Source organism: Eleutherodactylus coqui, chromosome 8, assembly GCF_035609145.1.
Source record: "Eleutherodactylus coqui strain aEleCoq1 chromosome 8, aEleCoq1.hap1, whole genome shotgun sequence".
NCBI classification, from domain to species: Eukaryota; Metazoa; Chordata; class Amphibia; order Anura; family Eleutherodactylidae; genus Eleutherodactylus; species Eleutherodactylus coqui.
The window spans coordinates 152,924,647-152,944,510 of NC_089844.1; the positions used below are offsets into that span (position 1 = coordinate 152,924,647).

The window sequence follows — 19,864 nt, forward strand, 5'->3', positions numbered from 1 at the left end:
GACCTCCAGCATGCATTCATTAAACGTTTGGACTAAATAGCACAGCGTGCTGCGCCGTTTCATCCTGGAGAACGCTGAAGAGCAGGATGGAAGCCATACAGACCCCTTCATAGTCCGTGGGGTCTGTTTGGTTCCATCGTAGGACGGATCCGTTCTCTGCAGCGATTCCGTTTTTTCCTTTTTCAGTAACGGATTAGGAAATTGAAAACGCAGATGTGAACCGAACAGTGGAAGTAAACGGTGAATGTCTTCATTCATTGACAGCAAGGAAAGGAATTAAAAGAAAAGTGAGGAAGAAGCATTATTACACGAGTCACGGAACACTAAAGGACACCTGATGTAATGGCGGACGGCGGTTTCCAGACGCTCGCCTCATTGTCCGCTGTTTAATCTCTTCACCCGTTGCAGATGTCGCACAGTTTCCATCCTTGTCTTATCACTTCCAAGCAAATCAATGCAACATTTAAGTGTTCCCCTCGCAGCGCTCAGTAAACATTTACCCAGAGCGGCGGCGGCGGTCTCCAGCTGTGATACATCACGGACCTGACCTGTTTATTACTTTCCCATCATTCACCTCTTCACTCATCGTCCCAATCTGCGCTGAAGGAACCTTACGGGGATCGTGCCCTCTGTAACCAGTTGTGCCTCCATGATGGGCGCTGCCACCTAGCTGTCCAAGAACCCAGTTAGCAGCGGTATCTCCTTGCTCCTGTGAGGCCCTGTAAAGCTGGATGGTGACTCCCAAGGGAGACAAAATGTTGGTCATAGTGACTGGGTGGCGACCCCCCAATAGCATCCATAATGGTTGTTGCTAATTTAACAGCATTCAATCGCCACAGAAATCATGAAAGATCATCATCGTCAGCCTTTCTACTAGTTCGCCATCTCGCCCCCGGAACGTATTTTGGGATTTCGGGTCTATTAATAATCCTGCTTGCTCAGAGACATTCAGCGCGATGTGATGTGTCAGATCATCCTTCATGTCAGGAAGGAGCTGACAGTCTTGAAGATGTATGTGTTTTTAAACTTTGGGTCGTATGGCCCTTTAAAAGTAGTCTGGAAGATGGACTTCAGGATTAGTGTCCATTTTTAAAGCCTGGGATAACATGGCAGCTTTCCTCACTCCCTGATGCCTGTCACAGGGGCTGCGGTGCATGATATGGCAGCACTTTGTACAGACAGGTCGCCCCCGGTCAGGGAGGCAGCAGATGGCCATTCATGGTGTAAATTAGTCACTTCTTGAGTTTAATCCTGTCACCATTATAATAACTAATTAACATTCTCCGGCTAATTGAGAATTCAAAGGTGCATATTGTTTGCAATGGGCGCCCAAAAGCCGCAGCATATTGACTGCCATCTGGCATCGCTATCGCCTCAGCAGCTTCCCTATTAAGCCTCATTATTCCTCCAACCCCCAATGAATTGTCCCTGTTCAGGCCGCGCCTTTGCTTCTGTAGGAGCGCGGCAGCAATGAGTTATGGCCTCCTGTATCCGTCCCTGTCAGCGCGACCAACTGTCTGTGTGATCCATCCAACGCGGGGCACCGGAGGCATGCACAGCAGTTTATCAAAGGGGGGTAAAGGTAGGCATACGGTGAGCGCAATGAGGAACCTGACATTCATTTTAATGCACGGGCTCTTCTATGTGTGCCATCATGCCTACTTCATTACAACCAGTAGCGTATTGGACCTACTTTGGACTTCAGAACTGCAGCAGTTCCCAGTGGTGTAGATTCCACTAGATTGGCCCCTGCGGACAGGAAGCTTCTTGTAGTCACTGCAGATTAGATGGAGCTGCTGACATGTTCTGATCAGCTGACAGGAAGGGGTCATCGGTTCATGCTGCTTGTGCCAAATTCTGACCTCCCATCAGCACAGGGCAACAAAAATCTGGATTCACCTGACCAGGAGATGTTGTTTTTCCACTGCTCAGTGAGACAAGTTTTGCGCTCTTTTCCCCTCCGGAGTCACATCTTTCTGTTTCTCTTAGGCCACTCTCACACACAACGTTGTGGAAAAACGCAGCGATCATACTGCCGCTTTCATCCACAGGTTACTGTATCCTACAGCGTTTTTTAACGCGCACCATCCTTGTGATGAGTAGATGGCGCTTGAAAATCGCAGCATTTAAAGGACATGTCTGTGAGGCCCCATTGAAATCAATGGGAGTGTTATACCGCAGCATTCAAAACGCTGTGGTAATCACGGTAAAAAGCGGACGTCTGAGAGTGGCCTTAGTGCTGGAATGGTTCATCTGCTGTTATAGGCCATTCGTGCTAATAACGGCAAGTTATGTGTTCGGCCATGTTAGTTGTAGTACTTGGCTTCTCTTGACTGCCATGCCTGTTGGTCAGCATGATTCCTGACATCCTCCTCTGACCCCTTTCAGTGATGAGTTGTTTCCATCCACAGGATCCCCTTACACTGGGTGTTTTCCTTGATCGCGCCATTCTCTGTATACTCTCCACACTGTTACATGAAAGAACCCCACGTGGTTGGCAGTGACACCCAGGCTAGTCTAGCACTGATGACCGGCCCTGGTTGGCATCACTCAGATCGCTGGATTTTCCCATCTAATGTGGAATCACACTAAAACTGATCCATGGAAAACTTGTCACATGACTTTATGCCCATTCCGGCATCCTAGGGAGAATCTCCATACTGGGAAGCGCCAATCGTGTGAGGGGCGGGGCTCTAATAAAGGGGCGATTTTTAGTGTGTCCATATGCAGTAATAAAACACATAAGCATATACATGACGCAAAAACACAAGCATAGATAATATATACATGACACTCCTATGTGCTAGTTTGCCGTTCTGCTGTGTAAGATGTAAAGGTGGCCATGTTGATTGTCAACCAGCAATCCTCCAAGACACGGCTGACTTCACTCGTTGGGGACGGTTGGCAGACTGCTGTATGCTGAGGCTCTTCTGTGTCCCCGAGTATTAATTACACCATTCACTAGAGATAACGAGGCTTTTCAGGGTCATCCTGTTCCATGTAGCCAATGTCACCACCGTGTGGGTGATATGTCAGCGCCAGTCCACGCCCACTGCGAATCCAGGCAAATAGATTTTTAAGTAGGAGCAGATGCTGGAATAAGCGAGATGGAAGACGGACAAAATCTGCAAAAAGAGACTAGAGCAGCGATAAGAACACAGGAGACAGTCTGGACCAGAACACATTCGGAAGACGATGGAACGTCTCGGTTGCCACGGTAACCCTATAAACGTTCTCCGCAGTTTGCCCAATCTGGGCTGCGTTACAATCTGTTTTTAAGAGTCGAAATCTGTGTTGTCAATGACTACAACCTCCGTTCAGCAGTCGGATCCAAAGGAGCAGTCATAGGAGACGCTGTGGTGAAATTGGAGGGGGTCTACGAGAGGAGATCGCATTGGAGTGGCTTAGATACATAGATCTGATCACACATGAGAAGCTTGGATACAGTAGCCGTGGGTGCAGGACCCCATCCTCCATGAAGCGTTTATTAGCCTTTATCTTTACAGCCATGTAAAAAAAGGAAGAAGCCTCCATGCTGACTTCCTGTCTCTGACGTTGCTGTGGAAACTGTCAGCGTCATGGAATCTTCTATGTTGGTCTTGGGTTGTAACAATTAATCCACCCCATTCCCTCTGGCCATCAGTTTGTGTATACAGATTTAACATGTCTTGTGGATGGAGAACGGATGTCGGTTCTTAGTATCTCACCTAATTGATTCCACATGTGATACCCCACTGCTGGTCGGTGTATCTAAGCCAGTGACAACCTCTCTAGAAGTTGCAATTGTGGCCGTATTAACACCCAGCTTTCCAGAAATGGAAATCTCTGAGGATCCTGAAGGGGGTGGCAGAAAAGGACTGCTCATAGGTCGTCCCTTATTTGGGGGTTCTCTGATTTCCCCTCCCCAGCTTAAAATTTCTGGCCTGTTTTTAGTTTCTTAACTCTTAGTCACAACAGAACTGTCAGAACTTGAGTTGGTTTGATCTGAGGTCACGCTTTCCCCGAGTGATCAGTGAATTTTAATGACTGTGCGTCACACTGCAACTTTGTTACGAGGTGTAAATAATATCCTTTTAATTATCTCGCCTTTTTATTTTCTGCTCTTCGTTGGTCCCTGGTGAGATGAGGTGTAAAATAAGAACATATTAAGAAGCGTTGTTTACTAATCTAGTCTATTTGGTCCCAGATCGGAGATGGTAATACCTCTGCAGCGTCCGAGGAGCGGGCCCTAGCCTAGGAGACAGTTGTAGGCCTTGTCATGGTGGCACTACTGTCTACCACCCAGATGGTAGCCAAGGACACGTCCAGCAGGGCCGCAGGCCGGCTATTAAAGTAGTGGGTAACCAGAAACTAAGTTTACCTTGGTTCTTCCCTCAGGTTGTCACGGGTGATGCCATCATTCCTTCCTCTGAGGTGAAGTTGGATGATGAAATGATAGCCCACACACACGGTAAAGTTGAAAACAAAGCCGTGAACGGTCGGCAATGTTTTTACTTGGAATGCCAATACTAAACACTTCAAGGGTACATAAGCCAGAGCACAGCACAGGTTTAGGCCCAATGTCCACGGGCGGATTTTATTTGCAGAATCCACGCGGATTTCAGCTGTGGAAATCCTGGTGGATTCGTAGCCCATAGAAATGAATGGAGCTTCCGCGATTGATTTTTAGGTCCGCGGATTTGATTTTATGGTATTTATTTACTATTTTCATCACTGATTCCGCTCCATTGAAGTCTATGGGAGTCGTGGATCCGCAGCGATCTGCAAATACATTTAAATGCATTTGCGGATCTGCTGCGGATTTGAATATTAGAAGTAATTAGAGAGGTGGGGGAAAGGCTTGGAAGGGGTTTGGTTTCTTTTCCCAATTTTTATTTTTTTTAGTTTAATTTCCGTGCGGAATCCGCAATTCAAATCCGCGTTCACCAGTGCGGAAAAACACACAGAATCCGCGACCACCCACAATTATTAAAAAATCATTAAGATTCGCAGTGCACCCGCTGAGGATCTGAAGCTTAGATCCGCAGCGGATGCACTGCGTGCCGTGAACATTGGGCCTTAGGCAGAATTGGTGGTGAGACGGAGGCAGAACACAGGATCAATCTCGGGCCCACAGTCCTAGTTATCTGTGCAGCTCTGCTCCTGGAAAACGCACTTCTTTCCTCTCCTGACTCTCAATCTGTCAACATTTACTCGTTCAGACGCCTCACAGTGCTGCATGGTGATCCTCTTTCTCACAGGGGCTTGTAGTTATCCAACCGTCTCCTGCGATCAGAGATGTCCAAGGGAGACGGGCGATGCCTTTCGGCTTCTTTCATTCTCACTTCTACAGCGCTTCAAAGACACCAACAGATATTTCAAGTGTCTTGGCTCTCTGTAGACTGACTAGAGTAGACTCTACTATACACACTGACTTGCACTCACATTCTGCAAACCTTAATATAAAGCATGGTCAGGTGACCACAAACTTGCAACACAAAATGATACATTTCCAGATACCCAGGTCATTTGCAGACATTAACCCTTTCAGCGCTGCAGAGGTGCATGGCATACATCATGCATACAGGACTTGCTGACAATACAAATGCAGATGACAAACATGAAGGCATTCTGAAGTGGCCTGTAGTTCTGGGCCACAACACCTGCTCCTCCCCCTTAACAAAAAAGCTCCACCTTTTTAAAAAAAAAAGTGTAATTGGTAAAAGTTAAACCCGGCATTTCTGCAATATCTCTTTATAATGCAACTCCCAATTCCCAAAAAGTTTGGATGTTGTGTAAAATGCAAACACCAATAAAATATGGCTACACGAGATTTCCAGATCATTGCATACTTTTCACAGTAGAACATGGAACATATTAAAGGGGTTGTCCCGCGCCGAAACCGAAATTTTTTTTTACACAGACCCCACCTTAGTAGACAGTAAAACCGCATCCATTTTATTTAAAAAAGAAAAAAAAAAAAAAAAAATTCGCTTACCTGGATCCCCGTTCTGCAGCTTTGAAGATTCTTCTTTCAAAGATGGCGCTGCTGGTCTCCCACGGTGCACCGCGGGTCTTCTCCCACGGTGCACCGTGGATGTTCTTCTCCAGTCTGCGCTCCACTGCTGATTACAGCCACCTCATTGGCTGATCGGCCCCACGTGACGGAGGCGGAGCTACGCGATGCCGCAGAGAAGAGGGAGGAGCCAGGACGCAGCTCGTGAGCCTGGACCATCCAGAAGAGGAATCTTCAGTGCGCAAGCGCGACTGTTCGTGCGACCAGAGGAGAAGTTTGGTCGTCGCCATGGAGACGGAGACGCCAGCATCGGGAGGGGGTAAGTATATAACTTCTGTATGGCCAATATTTAATGCACGATGTATATTACAAAGTGCATTAATATGGCCATATAGAAGTGTTTAACCTCCCTTGCTGTCGCGGGACAACCCCTTTAACTCATCTGGAAACAGATGGCAGCAACACATCACCTAAAAGTTGGGCCACGGGCATGTCTACCATTGTGTAGTTTACAGACTGTTGTATCCCCTTTTTTTTACATCTGGGAAGTGAGGAGACCAATTGCTGGGGTTTTGGAAGAGGGATGTTGTCCCATTCTTGTCTGCTGTAGGATTCTAGCTGCTTAAGGCTGCCTGCACACGGGCGGGATTTCCGCCACTCAAAGCCTGCATAGGATTGCGTTAACAAACGCAATCCTATGCAGACGGTCGCCGTTTGGCCGCGCAAAATCACATCACTCACCTGGCCACCGGCTCTGGTCTGCGCATGCACCGGCAGCCGGCACATGAAAAGAGCGGGGCCGCCGGGCGCGGTTTGAGTACGCGCTTGTCCCTGCAGGTCCTCGGGTCGGGTCCCTCGGCGGAAATCCTCGCCGTCGGATCCAACCCGCTCGTCTGCAGGCGGCCTAACAGTCCTGGGTCGTCTTTGCCGGACACTTTGTTTCATAAAGCGCCAAATGTTTTCTATTGGTGAAAGGTCCAGACTGCAGACTAGCCAGTTCAGACAGGGACTTTTCTTCTGCAAAGCCATGCTCTTCTGACGGATGCATCATGTGGTTTAGCGTTTTCTTGCTGAAATATATGCAAGGTCTTCCGTGAAAGACATCTGGATGGGAGCATATGTTCTGAACCCTCTATGTACTGCTCAGCATTGAAAGTGTCTTTCTAGGTATGTAGGCTGCCCATGCCATAGTTACTAATGCAGTTCCATACCATCGGAGATGCAGGATTTGGAGCTGTGCATTGATAAAAAGCTGGCTCTTCCCTCCCCTTTTGAGTCTGCAGGCTATGGCTTCCGTCGTTGCCCAAAGGAATTTCCAATTTTGATTCATCGGCTGCTTCTCTCCTTCCCAAATATTTCACTGCACATAATATTGGACCGATGCAACATCCAACACAATTTGGGAAGCTCGCTGCATACAAATATTCCCTTTTTAAAAACTATAACTTTATATTTTATTAAAATACCCTTAAATACGTCACATATACATTAAAATACATGTGACTAATGTCTATAGAATGCATAGGCACAGCAATGTGTCAGTACAACAGATGCAAAAGAAGGGGAAGAAAGCCACCAATTTTCTCACTGATGACAGAAATGCTCCTGGTTGGGCTATTAAATAATATATTCTCTCCACATCCTTATTAGCTGCGGTGTACACAGGAGTGCTCCTAGATAACAATTCTCCACTACACCAACCCTGCCTGACTGTGGGGTGATCGCCCTGATAAGGACACCCCACAGTGTCCCGGTGGCTATCGCCTACACTATGCCTTTTAATACCCAACTTGCATATCCATCCCTTATGAACCTTCCTACTCGTTTCCTCCTGTTACTGGAATCCTCAAAGAACTTCAATAAAAGTGGAGGCATAAATAAGATGGCCTCCCCATAGCCTCACATCCGGATGGTGATGTGGTTATCCAAGTGGGACATATAAAGGTCACCCCAACCACCTCACAGTAACAACCTGTCACAGCACACCGCTATCTCATGAGGTCATGGGGAATGAAGTCCTCACGATGCGCCCTTCCACAGACAGACCTCACTACTAGATTCAATTCACTTTAACTTCATGCATATGCCTCCTCAAAGACTCGCCCATGCGCTCGCCATGAAAAATGTAAACTATGAATACGTCCCAGTGCGCATGCTCGAAAGCAATGCATTTACACCAAGATAGGGAGGATTACTCATAACCATAACTCTGGATAGACCAACAGTATGTTACTTGTATGGACAAGGCGTAACTAAACCACATACATTCACCACATAACCACAGCCCTGTATCTCAGCCATTCTTTGGATATGACTAACACCCCGACACAATGATAAAGTACTGCAAAGTGATTATTTTTCGTCGGATGTTGCAGTAAGGATGGTCTCTCTAGGGTATATATTGGGTCAAAAACTATCATTAACATCTATAGCATCTTCTATGTCTGCATTACACTGGCAACAACACTTCAAGGACTAATCCCAAAAGGAGGCAAAAGTGAGTGTCCCATTTAGACTTTCAGCTTCCGCTGATCTTAACCTGTGGCTCCATTCAGCTGCTTTAAGCAGCATTTTTCTAACACAATCTCTTACACACACTGACTACCCAAGCACTAATGGTATCCCCAATCCCCATTATGTTTACACATTATATGCCTTACTAAGGGCTAACCTCCCCCCCCCCCCCCACCACCACCACCAATTCTGATATTGCCTCGGTGGTCCCCCATTCATCTAAGCAGATGTTGCCTTTTCTACGTAATCTAAGGTGTATGAGCAAATGTACACAACTCGTCCTACTGCAATTACAAAGATCTTAAATGAAAAATGTTCCCCCTTGCAGAGTGCCTAACAAATTCCTTGGACTATCATATAAATAGGCAAGCCTGGCACCTACCACAGCGGAACATCCTCAATAGCTTTCTATCTAACCAAGCCTAGGGGCTGGTGATGGCTGTGTACTAATCTGTTCCAATGATCTGCCCGTTCCGAAGGTTACCGGAGGACAATCGATGAGAATGTTAATCATTAGAGGATACCCCAGTACTTCTTAATCCCCCTCTATCGCTTCCCCTGCTCTGTTATGGTCAGAGATAACCTCCTGTCTTTATCTCCTTCATTCTTGCATCTCAATGAAGTAGATCTAATTAGTTCAAGTGCCATTCTATATGCCTGGTGGAGGCCATATTCTGGTATCCCTTTTCTCTAAATTGCTCCTGAAGTTCACTTGCTTGTTGCCTAAACTCATCCCCAGATGAGCAATTATGATGGACCCCCAAGTATTGTCCTCTCAGAATACCTCGCCTCAGAGGCCTGCGGTGGTGACTCTCATCTGAGGAGCGTATTGGTAGAGGTTGGTTTACTAAACGTCCTCAGTCCACCCCATGCATTTTTTTTTTCAATTATTAAATCAAGCAAGAGGAGTATCGAAGGGGTTCATTTCGCTGGTAGAATTCATCCAAATTTCATTCCGACTTTTAAATGTTGAACAAATCTAGAAAATGACTTGTTGCCCTTCAAAGAAGACCTCATCAAGAAATCGAACCCAGACAATAGTCTCATCCCAACTAAAAACCAAAGTGTTCTCCCGCCTGCCCAAGAACAAGTTGGCATACATGGGGGCACAAGGGCTTCTCATCGCAGTGTTCCGGAGCTGGTAAAATAACCGGGTGCCAAACAGGAATGATAAATTCAAATACCTGCAAGTTAAGTTATTGTGTAGACTAGACTGGGTGCCCCTTGTCGGCAAAACATATTTCACTGCCGTCCTCCTTAAATCATGTGGAATATTGCTATACAGTGATTCCATCAATAGAGGCCAAAAGATAATCAGAGATGTCCTCTATTCTCGGCAATAAATTTATTGTATACCCCAATATATAAAGGCAACGATCCCGCAGCACCACTAACGCGTAGTTTGACATACAGAGCGAACACCGGAGACATTTGGTGGGTTTAGTTCCTTACACACCTTTTGGCAGTGCGTAGAAGGTAGGTAGGTACTTGATGGTTTGCTGGCATCCTAAAGGAAAATTCACCCTTATTAATTAGTGGGCTAATTCACCATAATGGCTTAAAGTGAATTACGATATTCCTCAGAGGTTCGATAAGATCTCACAAAACTGACTATTCGACAGATCCTGGCACGTAGTCACATATTCTTCATATCCAAGGGTTTTATAATGAACGCCGTGTCCCATTCAAGATTTATTAAAGCCTCGTTATCCAACTTTTGTGAGACTATTATAGAACTGATGCTCACCACTCTCCAACTCTAGTTACTTCATTACCAATTGTAAGAAAAATCTCAATCTCGGGGCAAAGCATATGAGGAGACAATCTAGTACTCTTCTTTCTAAGATCTGTGAAGGAGCCTTATCCCTCTGGTCTCTCATAGGTCAACAAGATCTCTCCGATTCCTAAGATCCTCCTGATCAATGCCCAGACGCACACACTCCATCATTATGCTTTAAAAAAAATGATGCCACTTGAAGTCTGACAAATAAGTTCAGATCCTTGACCCACATGAAAGCTCTAAACGTATTCATTGGAATAAAATTTAACTCTCAGGAAAAGACATCAAAATCTGTTTGACAGTGGTCTCTCCGATAAAAGGTTTGTCTTATTCATTCTTCTGATGGTTTCCTCTGGGTGGTTTTGGTCCCCTGACTAAAAACGGACGGAGGTGGGGAAGTAGATGATTTCACACCAGACAGAGCCACGTATGAGGAGGATGAAGACTGTTGTACAACAGAGTCTAATTCCCCCATCAAATGTCCCACAGCTCTTGTACGTTCCTTCCTTGGGTAATTCCCCCATCTCTGATGGCCACTTCCCCATCCACATCCATATGTCCCCTGGACATATTCTTAGGTTTCTGTCTGTTTCCCCTTGTATCTGAGTCTGATATGTCAGTTGATGAAGCCTCAGTATCCATAACGTTCCTCAGGTTCTCCTTTTGGAAACTCGATATTCCCATTTCTGAACTTGGCGAGATCTCTAACAAACTGCCCATGTTCTTTGAGTGGTTTTATAAAATTTTTCAACTAGCCTCTGCAGATTAGCCTCATGCCCAGGAGTGTTGGGGTCTGCTTTTATATTTGAAGCCCACTTAATCCGGATCACTCCGCTCCTTCGAGATCTTATCCACTATGCACTTTTTTTTTTTTCCCCCCATTTGTTCATAAACTCCACAGATTGCACCCAAAACACTGGAGCCATTCTTAGGCCTCATGTCCACGGGGAAAATCAGGCTCGCCAGGGATTCTCCATGCAGAATCCCGCAGCGGGACCCTCCTTTCCCGGGGACATGAGGCTAAAAAAAAGATTAAACTTACCTGCCCGGATGCTGCGGATCTTTCCTCCGTCGCGGCTCGATCTGCTTTCTTTGGCTTGGCGGATGTGCTCTGCACGCCGGAGCGTGCCGCCGAGCCAAAGAAAGAAGATCCGGCCGCGACGGAGGGAAGATCCACAGCGTCCAGACAGGTAAGTTTTAATTCAGGTACGGGTGTTCCGTGGATCCGGACGGCTTCCATAGGCTTCAACAGAAGCCCGCGGGAAACCCGCACTAAAATGGAGCACGCCGCGTTTTTTTTCCCGAACAGGCAATACGCGCCTCAAGGGTAAAATGACACCCGCAGGTATTTAACTACCTGCCGGTGTCCAGTGGATCCGCGTGCGGGAAAAACGCTGCGGATTGTAAATCTTTTTACCGTGGACATGAGGCCTAACTCAAAGTCCTTCTATCACCCATCGGTACCCTGCAATGTGATCACAATGGATTCCCATGGAAACCAGAAGCCTGACGAAGGCCTCCCATATCTGTTATGTAACTCAGCCTATTGGACCTCGCCTCCCGCAGATTATGCTAGACTGCTGTTATAGGCTTAGTAGAATGTACTACATAACTAATACAGTGTATTATCCTTGCAATCGGATGATTGCATCTTCACGTCCCATTCAGGTACTAGAAATGGTGTCAAAGTTGAACAGGTTTTTAATTTAAAAAAAAACAAAAACTTATTCAAACTTTTTTTTTTTTTTTTTTTGCCTACAAAAACCTATTAACTGATTAAAATGCCAGGCCATGTTTTAAAGAAGCTACACCTACGGTAATGGGTATTACTGTGTTCATAATGATCCAGAGTATGACAATATTGTATTTATCGCGCATGGCGAACGCTGTAAAAACTTGATTGAATGGTGCCTTCCTAACTGATGGTGCCATAGGTGCTGTTCCCGTCGTACAGCTCGCACACGATGTATTCTCACAGCAGCGAAGACCGGAAAAGCAAGAACCTGTCAGGAAACGGCTGCTCAAAGCGGGTCAACGTCTGCTTCCTGCCGCAAGAGTTGTACAACGCTACGGCAAGGAGCAGGCTGTGTGGTTGACTGGCCAGGCTGCAGAGCTCATGGCTGAGCCGTAAGGCTGATGATGCTCCCTGCAGGAGGTTATGGTGCCATTTATGGCAGCTTGTATTCTGTTAATATGCGGTTTGACTGCTTATGGCGCTTAACACAACCCTACCCTCAGGACAAAATTCTCCCAAGACCAGAGGAAATATTTCACCAGCTCTTCTCTGCTGTCTCTCCGATGCATCAGTAATGGATCCTGTTTTATGGCTATCTAAGGTGGTCAACCAATCTTCAGACTACCTAATCCTCCACAGTGCGTGATGGTCTTAGACTACCGATGCGCTATAGTTGCTCTGATTGGCCAAGGTTGCTCACATGATTGCCAATGGCCAATCAGAGAGCCTGTTTGCCTGAGGTGCAGATAGCAGAATGTGGGGCAAACAGCTGAGTGCCCCAGGCCCTCCATTCTAGAAGGGGTTATGCATGTTGGTAGAACCTCTTTTAAACTGGTTGTCCAATCGAGGCAGTTCCCTTTTTTTTTTTTTAAGTAGCTCCCCAAGGGATCCCCTTGTGATCAACTGTTGAGCAAAAACAATAGGAAATCTATGGAGGTCCTTTCTGTAATACATGCTTGTCATGAGTCCTCCAGAGTAAGCAGTACTCTTTGCTATGGACCAGGGGCGTAACTATAGGGGATGCGGTTGCACTCGGGCCCAGGAGCCTTAGGGGGCCCATAAAGACTCGCTTTTCCATATAGGGAGCCCAGTACTATGAATAAAGCATTTATACTTGGGGGTGGGGGGAGGCACTCGTACACATTTTGCATTGGGACCCAGGGGCTTCAAGTTTCGCCTCTGCTATATGCCCTCTCTGATGACCATATGGTATGATCCTGATGGGGCAACCCCTTTTATGGGATACAGGTTACCATAAACCTCATCTGATCGCCCCACAGGGTTAATTTTGGCTCAGCCAATGGAAGTTCTACGGATAATGGAATTGGACAACTGCTAATAGTGCAGCTCCTTAAATGAAGTGTTCCTTGAAGGATTTACTGAATATATTATAAAGAGTCTTCAAAGTAAGGTCTGTTTTAAGGCAAGAAGATGGATTAAGTGTAACGTAAAAATCCGGAGGGCGTATTGTGTAATAAGATGTCTCCATAGCAACGGGAGAGGGGGGGGGGGGGGGGGACACAGACGCGTCCTGCACTGTCACTACCAACAACTCGAGCGCTAATTATGTGAGTTGCAGTTAACAATAGAACCTGCTGCTGCCATCCCTCGTTACCGTGAGCGAAGGGGTGACCGGGTCACTATTAACGCAGGTGTGACATCATGTAATGACGTAGGTATGGGGCTCCTTAACCACTTGTGGGGGCTACAGCTGTAGGGGTTAATTATTTTATCATTTAAGAGCCATTTGCGGCAAGGTCGTCTGGGCTCTGCTGTCGTAGTAACGGAACGCTTAATCAGATCCTTACAGAATAACCTGTTAAGCATCCATCCCTATGGACGAGCCTAGTATAGAGGTAAGCAGAAGCAGAGTGGTCTGTACATGGCGAACCACCCAGGGGTCTGCCACTTTAAGAGTCCAGAAACCTCTAAAGTGCCTGCTGTAGTAGGGTTGGTGTCCCGAATCATATTGTCCGGAGTTGGAAGTGTTGACGTTGTCAAGATTAATGGTGTTTGAGTTGAGAATCCAAGTCTGTAAATGGATGAGGGATTTACATTGAACGATCACTGCATTAAGAAATCCTAATCCAGAACGGCTTGGTCCACCCTTTTGGATGTTCACAGCTTTCAGACATTGGGGAACAGATTCTGCAAGGTGGTGAACATCCTCCCAACTCAACTTGCCCCATGCCTGCTGCGGCAGCTCCGTCAGTTGGCGCACATTTTGGGGATAAGTGGGAACAGATCTCGCAGCCCTTTCCAGAATATCCCCAAAATGTTCAATGGGGTTACGGTCTGAGGAGTTTGGGACGAGGGCAGTGTTGAGGGTTAATTCTCCTGTTCCTCCAACTACTCCTCAGCTCGATGCCATGGAGTCTTGCCCTGATGAGAGATGGCTCTGTGGTCGGGGGAGACATCCTGAAGATATGGGTGCAGATGGTCAGCTAACAGGTCCCTGTAGTGTTCACCATTCAAGGTTGTGGTATGATGACCAACTGTCTTAGGCCATGCCAGGAAAATGCCCCCTAGACTGCCATCACTAGCCTGGTGCATCCCCTATACAGCTTCATGCTATTTACACCTGATGTGTACTTGGCTATCTGTGTGGTTCAGCAGTAAACGGGGCTCATCACTCTAGATGACCTTCTGCCAGGTGTCCAAGGTCCAGTGACTTCTTTCCAGTGCCCATGCGAGGCGTTGTTGGCGATGACTCTGGTTCATCAGAGGAACCCTTGTTGGTCTTTGGCTGTTGAACCCCAGTCAATGCAAAGTAGGCATCATAGTCCTCGTGGAAATTAGTCTAACGTCTCCGCTGTTGAACTGCTGGGTCAGTTGGTCCACTGACCAAACTCGCCACCCAATGCCCTCCTTCAGGATCCATCATAAGTGGCCTGCTATATAACCTTCTGTTGGATGTCTGCCCATGGTTCAACCATTCTTGGTACACTACTGATACCATGGCCAACAGGTGTGACTGTTTCAGAAACACTGGCACCACACCTCTGGGCACCAACAATCTGCCCGCAGTCAAAGTCGCTCAAATCTGTGTCTACCCATGAATGCCGAATGTTGGCTCCTGCCGCACAGAGGAGCGGTCAGCACATTATCTGAGAGCAGATTGTGACGTGCCCATCAGCCAGTATCTACCCTTCATGGGCGCCATCTTCTCGTCACTGCAGGTGGCCCCATCACCGATCACTCAGCTGCTTCCTGCGGCCTGACGCTCCTTGTGCACATGGGCTGAGCTGAGAGAACCGCTAGTCCAAGGCTAGGTTATGCCATGTAGCTGGTACAGTGGGCCCCAAGAATCTTTCTGGTGGTCCCTGTTACTATTGGAATCACCAAGGGGACAAACTTACTAGTCACAGCCACTAAAATAACGGAGGTAAAACCACACGTTACAAGCCACGCCCCATTTTACCCTGACCAGTATGTGTTTGCGCTAACGCTGGCAACCCTAGATGGCTGAGAGATCTGTGTGAGATTTTAACCCTTTCTTCTTTCTACAGTACAGGATTGGACAACTCTATACAATCAGTAAACACAGCCACCAGGAGAGCGACAGAGGCGAGGGCGTAGAGGTGATGGAGAACCGGGCACATCATGACCCCGTCTATGGCGATGGGCAGTATACAGAAAAACGGGTGCACCTGTCCAGGTGAGGGGTGCTCTTGGCTACTGTAACCACCAGGTGAGGGTGTCCTGCAGGTTATTATCTCGTGGGTCATTATACAGGGTGGATCACGGGAAAGTAGGCCGCACCGCACTCTTATGAGGGCTCTCTTACAGAAAATTTGCTCATAGCAACCAATCACAGCGCAGCTTTCATTTTACTTCAGGAGTATAAGAAATGAAAGCTGAGCTGTGATTGGTTGTTGAGGGCAACACAGATTTTCTTTTAGACGGCTCTCATACGAGAACTCTGTGGCTCTTGTTCGTGGCGCTCGCTCACACGGGTGTATTTTCTGCGCACGTAAAATGTGCAGTACACAGCATATACATATGTACATGTGTATCTTTAATCCCGCTAGCCTATATTCAGGTGTATTACGCACCAAAATAAGACCTGTTGCGTCTCGTGCTGAATACGGGGATTAAAAAAACAGGTGTGAGTGACCCGATAGAAATCAATGGGCTTTTGGCACCACATATTGCGAGGGTGAAAAAAATGCGCGGGCCACATACGCCCTATGAGAAGAGGCTTCTTCTCCATGACCGTGAAGTTGCCGAACGGCAGGGGGGCTCAGGTGCACGGACAGACGTCAGGCGATGGGGTTCACGTTAAGGACTGATAATCCGCGACTGCATAAATATTGGTGCGGTGCAAACCATTTGGCTGCACGCAGATGCCTGATCAGCTGTAATGCTGTAATTATGGGGTGCTTTAACTTTCCGCGACGCTTTAATGTCGGCGAGGGACGATCGTCTGCAATTAGCTTACTGGCGACTGTCTGAGAAGATGTAATTAAAACCATAACTCCAATGCTTCAGGCGAAGCGGCCTTGGCAGCCATCTTGTTCCGCAAGCATCATTCAGGCCTCTGATCGGCGGTAGCTGTTGTCTTCTCCAGCTGCAGCGCAAAGTTCCAGGAATTGTCATGAAGTCGTAGAGCGTTTGTCATGACGGATAACTCACGGGATGAAAAATGGAAATGAGGTGATTCATGATGAGTACACGAGTCCGGGACTAGCCAATAATCGTTATGTCACCGTGGAGCAGATCGGCGGTAGTCAGAGGATGACTAATGCAGCAGCTGCTGCCAGCAAGCGGCTGGGGGTTGTGCTGTTATCCTCTGTGCTGCTGTGGGCTCGCACCAGGCCCCCTTGTGCATGATCATCACCACATGAGGGGTCTGGTCAGCAGCCCCCTCTCCTGAAATACTCTTTGGCTCTGTGGGCTCGCACCATGCACCCTTGTCCATGATCATCGCCACATGAGGGGGTCTGATCAGCACATTCCTTCCTGAAATACTCTGTGCCTCTGTTGGCTCGCACCAAGCACCCTTGTGCATGATCATCACCACATGAGGGGGTCCGGTCAGCACATTCCCTCCTTAAATACTCTGTGCCACATTCGAATTTTTCTAATATCAGTTGAGCTGAATTGCATTCCTGCAACTTCATCTCCCCCCCCCCCACCCCACCCCCCAATTTTTTTAAGCGAGAGAACGCTGAACCTGCATGCGATTTTCGCATTCTTCTCGTCGCACCAGGACGTTATCCTTGTCCTCACATGAGTGGACAGGTTACTACTAGCGATGAGCGACCATTGCCCTTAGCTAGTACCTGCCCACTTGAGACAAAAGGTTCGGGTGCCGGCGGCGGGCAGGGAGTGGTGAGTAGCGGCAGTCAGTGGGGGGGAGAGCGGGGAGGAACGGAGGGGAGATCTCTCTCTTCCCCCCGCTCCCCCCTGCAGACTGCCGCTACTCACTGCTTCCCCGCGCCGCCATCCGAACCTTTTGTCTTGAGCGGGCGGGTACTCGCTAAGGGCAATGCTCGCTCGAGCAATTGCCCTTAGCGAGTATACTCGCTCATCTCTAGTTACTACTAATGTACCCCGGAGCTGGGGCTCATGCCCACAGGCGTATGCACAAAACTTTGTGACTCTCCCTGCAGCATTGTACCCATTTTGCAAAGACCGCGTACTGCACTGCTCATACCTGCAAATCACGCGGACGTATTATACACAGCCTATACAAGTGTATAGGGCTCATGCTGCGCATGTACGCCGAGAAATACAGCATTCTGCATTCATGCAACCATGAAAGCCCACTGACTTTCATTGCCCCCCACCGTTCACCACGTATCATGCGTTCATGGTACGCGGTGAAGACCTGACCTGACCTGAGCCCTAAGCCGCGCCGCCGTCCTTGTCCTCCTCGTGTCACAGTTACACATGTATGTCTGACGGGATAGTTATGCCCACGGAGTCCAGGCTTGATTACAGATAATCTTTCCCCAGCCTCGCCTGAATGGCGCACGACTTTCCAGCCGCACATCTGGTGTTGGACCCCCTTATGGGGCTGGCAGTGATGTACTTTTCGTGTCACACTTGCATCGTGCTGCCATCAACATGAAAAAAGACCGTCGGGAGGCAGCGGCGGCGGAGCGTAATGGTGAGAAATGCCACAAGAACATATCCATTAGTCCCAGAGATGCATTACACAGCTGCCTCTCTGTACGGCGGGGGAGGCGGGAGGCGGCTGTATCTTTAATTACATAGAAAGTAATTGGACTAGATGGCTCTGGACTTAAAGAGACACTATTGCGAGCGCAGGTGACGCACTGAATGCTCTGCTCTCCTCACAACTTGTGTGGAATATGACACGATGGACCTCCTCTATCAGGACGGTCTGTAGAATAAAGCTTGTCTGTTGCCCCTAGCAACCAATCACAGCGCAGCTTTCATGTTACCTCAGCAATTCCTGACATGAAAGCTGCGCGGTGATTGGTTGCCACAAGGACAGGTCTCCTTCTAGGCAGTTCTGACAAAGGCAGCACAGTGTGCCAGATTGTCCTGGAGCATTCTTTTAACCCCTTAATGGTCAGTGCTCAGAACATAACACTCTTTTTAACAACTTTAGGCATACGGTCACTTTAACCCCTTAAGTACACAGCCTTTTTTTCCCTGTATTTGGTTTTTTCTCCTCACTCTTAGAAAAATCTTATTTATTTATCGACGTAGATGTCTACGGGATGTTTTTGCGGGACGAATTGTATTTTTCAATGGTACTATTTAATACACTATATAATGTACTGAAAAACGTTTTTTTTTTTTAATTCCAAGTGGAGAGAAACAGAAGGATTCGGCAATTAAAAAAATATATATATTTTGTCTTTGGGGGTGTGGAGGGGGGGGTACAATCTTGATTCAATGGCATACACACTGCTGCAAAAATGACATAACTTTATTCTATAGGGCAGTAGAATTTCTTCGATGCCAATCTCCAATGGCAGCCATGGGGCCTTTCAGAAGACCCTCGGCTGATATGGGGCCCCAGACTCTGATTGAGGCATTTAAATGCTGCTGTCAGAATTGACCGCAGCATTTAATAAGTTAACACTGATCAGCAAACACCCACACTGTATGGAATGGGATGGACCCCCAATCCTCCTCCCATACAAACCCCAAACGAACCTCTGATATAGTCATTGAGCATTTAAGGGGTTAACAGTCCCAGTTTTTTTTTCCATTTGCTGGGCTAACAAGACTCCAACCGATCAGACCGTTCCCGATCCTGTGGATGGTGGCTACATTCTTGGCATCGGACAGTTTGTTTTAAGGCTATTGTGTGCAAAAGGGATCAAAATTCAGTTTATCGGTCATTTATTCTTTAATCAGTAAATTTTGGGGTTTTCTTAATGAGACTTTCTGCAGAAAAAATAAGCATAAAACCCGTGCCGAAATGTCTCTTATTTTACAGTTTCACACTGTGAATGGGGCATCCATAGGAACGAACCCACCCGCTGCGGTGACATTAGTCACTGGGTCTGCCGTGCCATGTCAGGTGGCACACGGGTTATAGAAGTGGTGGCATTCCTGCTGTATAAGGATCCTCTTATACGGCGTAATCTGCTGTGGTAGAAGAGGACCGATCGAGATTGGCGCTCTTTTGCCCGGCTGTTCATGGGCCGATGCCGACTCAGTGGGATGAATGATTGTACAATTGCTCATTCCACATAGAGGGTCATTCAAACGAGAAATCATTCACTTGTATGATTCGCTGTATAAGTGACTGAGAACGACTGAACGTTTAAACCAAGCGAAACCTGCAGAAAATAAATAAGTGACAAGCGAACCATTATTGGCCGTTTTCACTCATTTGAACGATTTGTTAGGA

At 47.3% G+C, this 19,864-nt stretch overlaps 1 protein-coding gene across 1 annotated transcript in view; it reads left to right on the forward strand.

Annotated features, from left to right (window-relative positions):
* Nucleotides 1-19,864, forward strand: part of LOC136577025 (cytoplasmic phosphatidylinositol transfer protein 1-like) — a 49,687-nt gene that overhangs the window by 13,133 nt on the left and 16,690 nt on the right. The window contains exon 3 of the mRNA XM_066576723.1: nt 15,534-15,682. Coding sequence (XP_066432820.1) covers nt 15,534-15,682 — 149 coding nt within the window. The remainder of the gene's footprint in view (nt 1-15,533; nt 15,683-19,864) is intronic.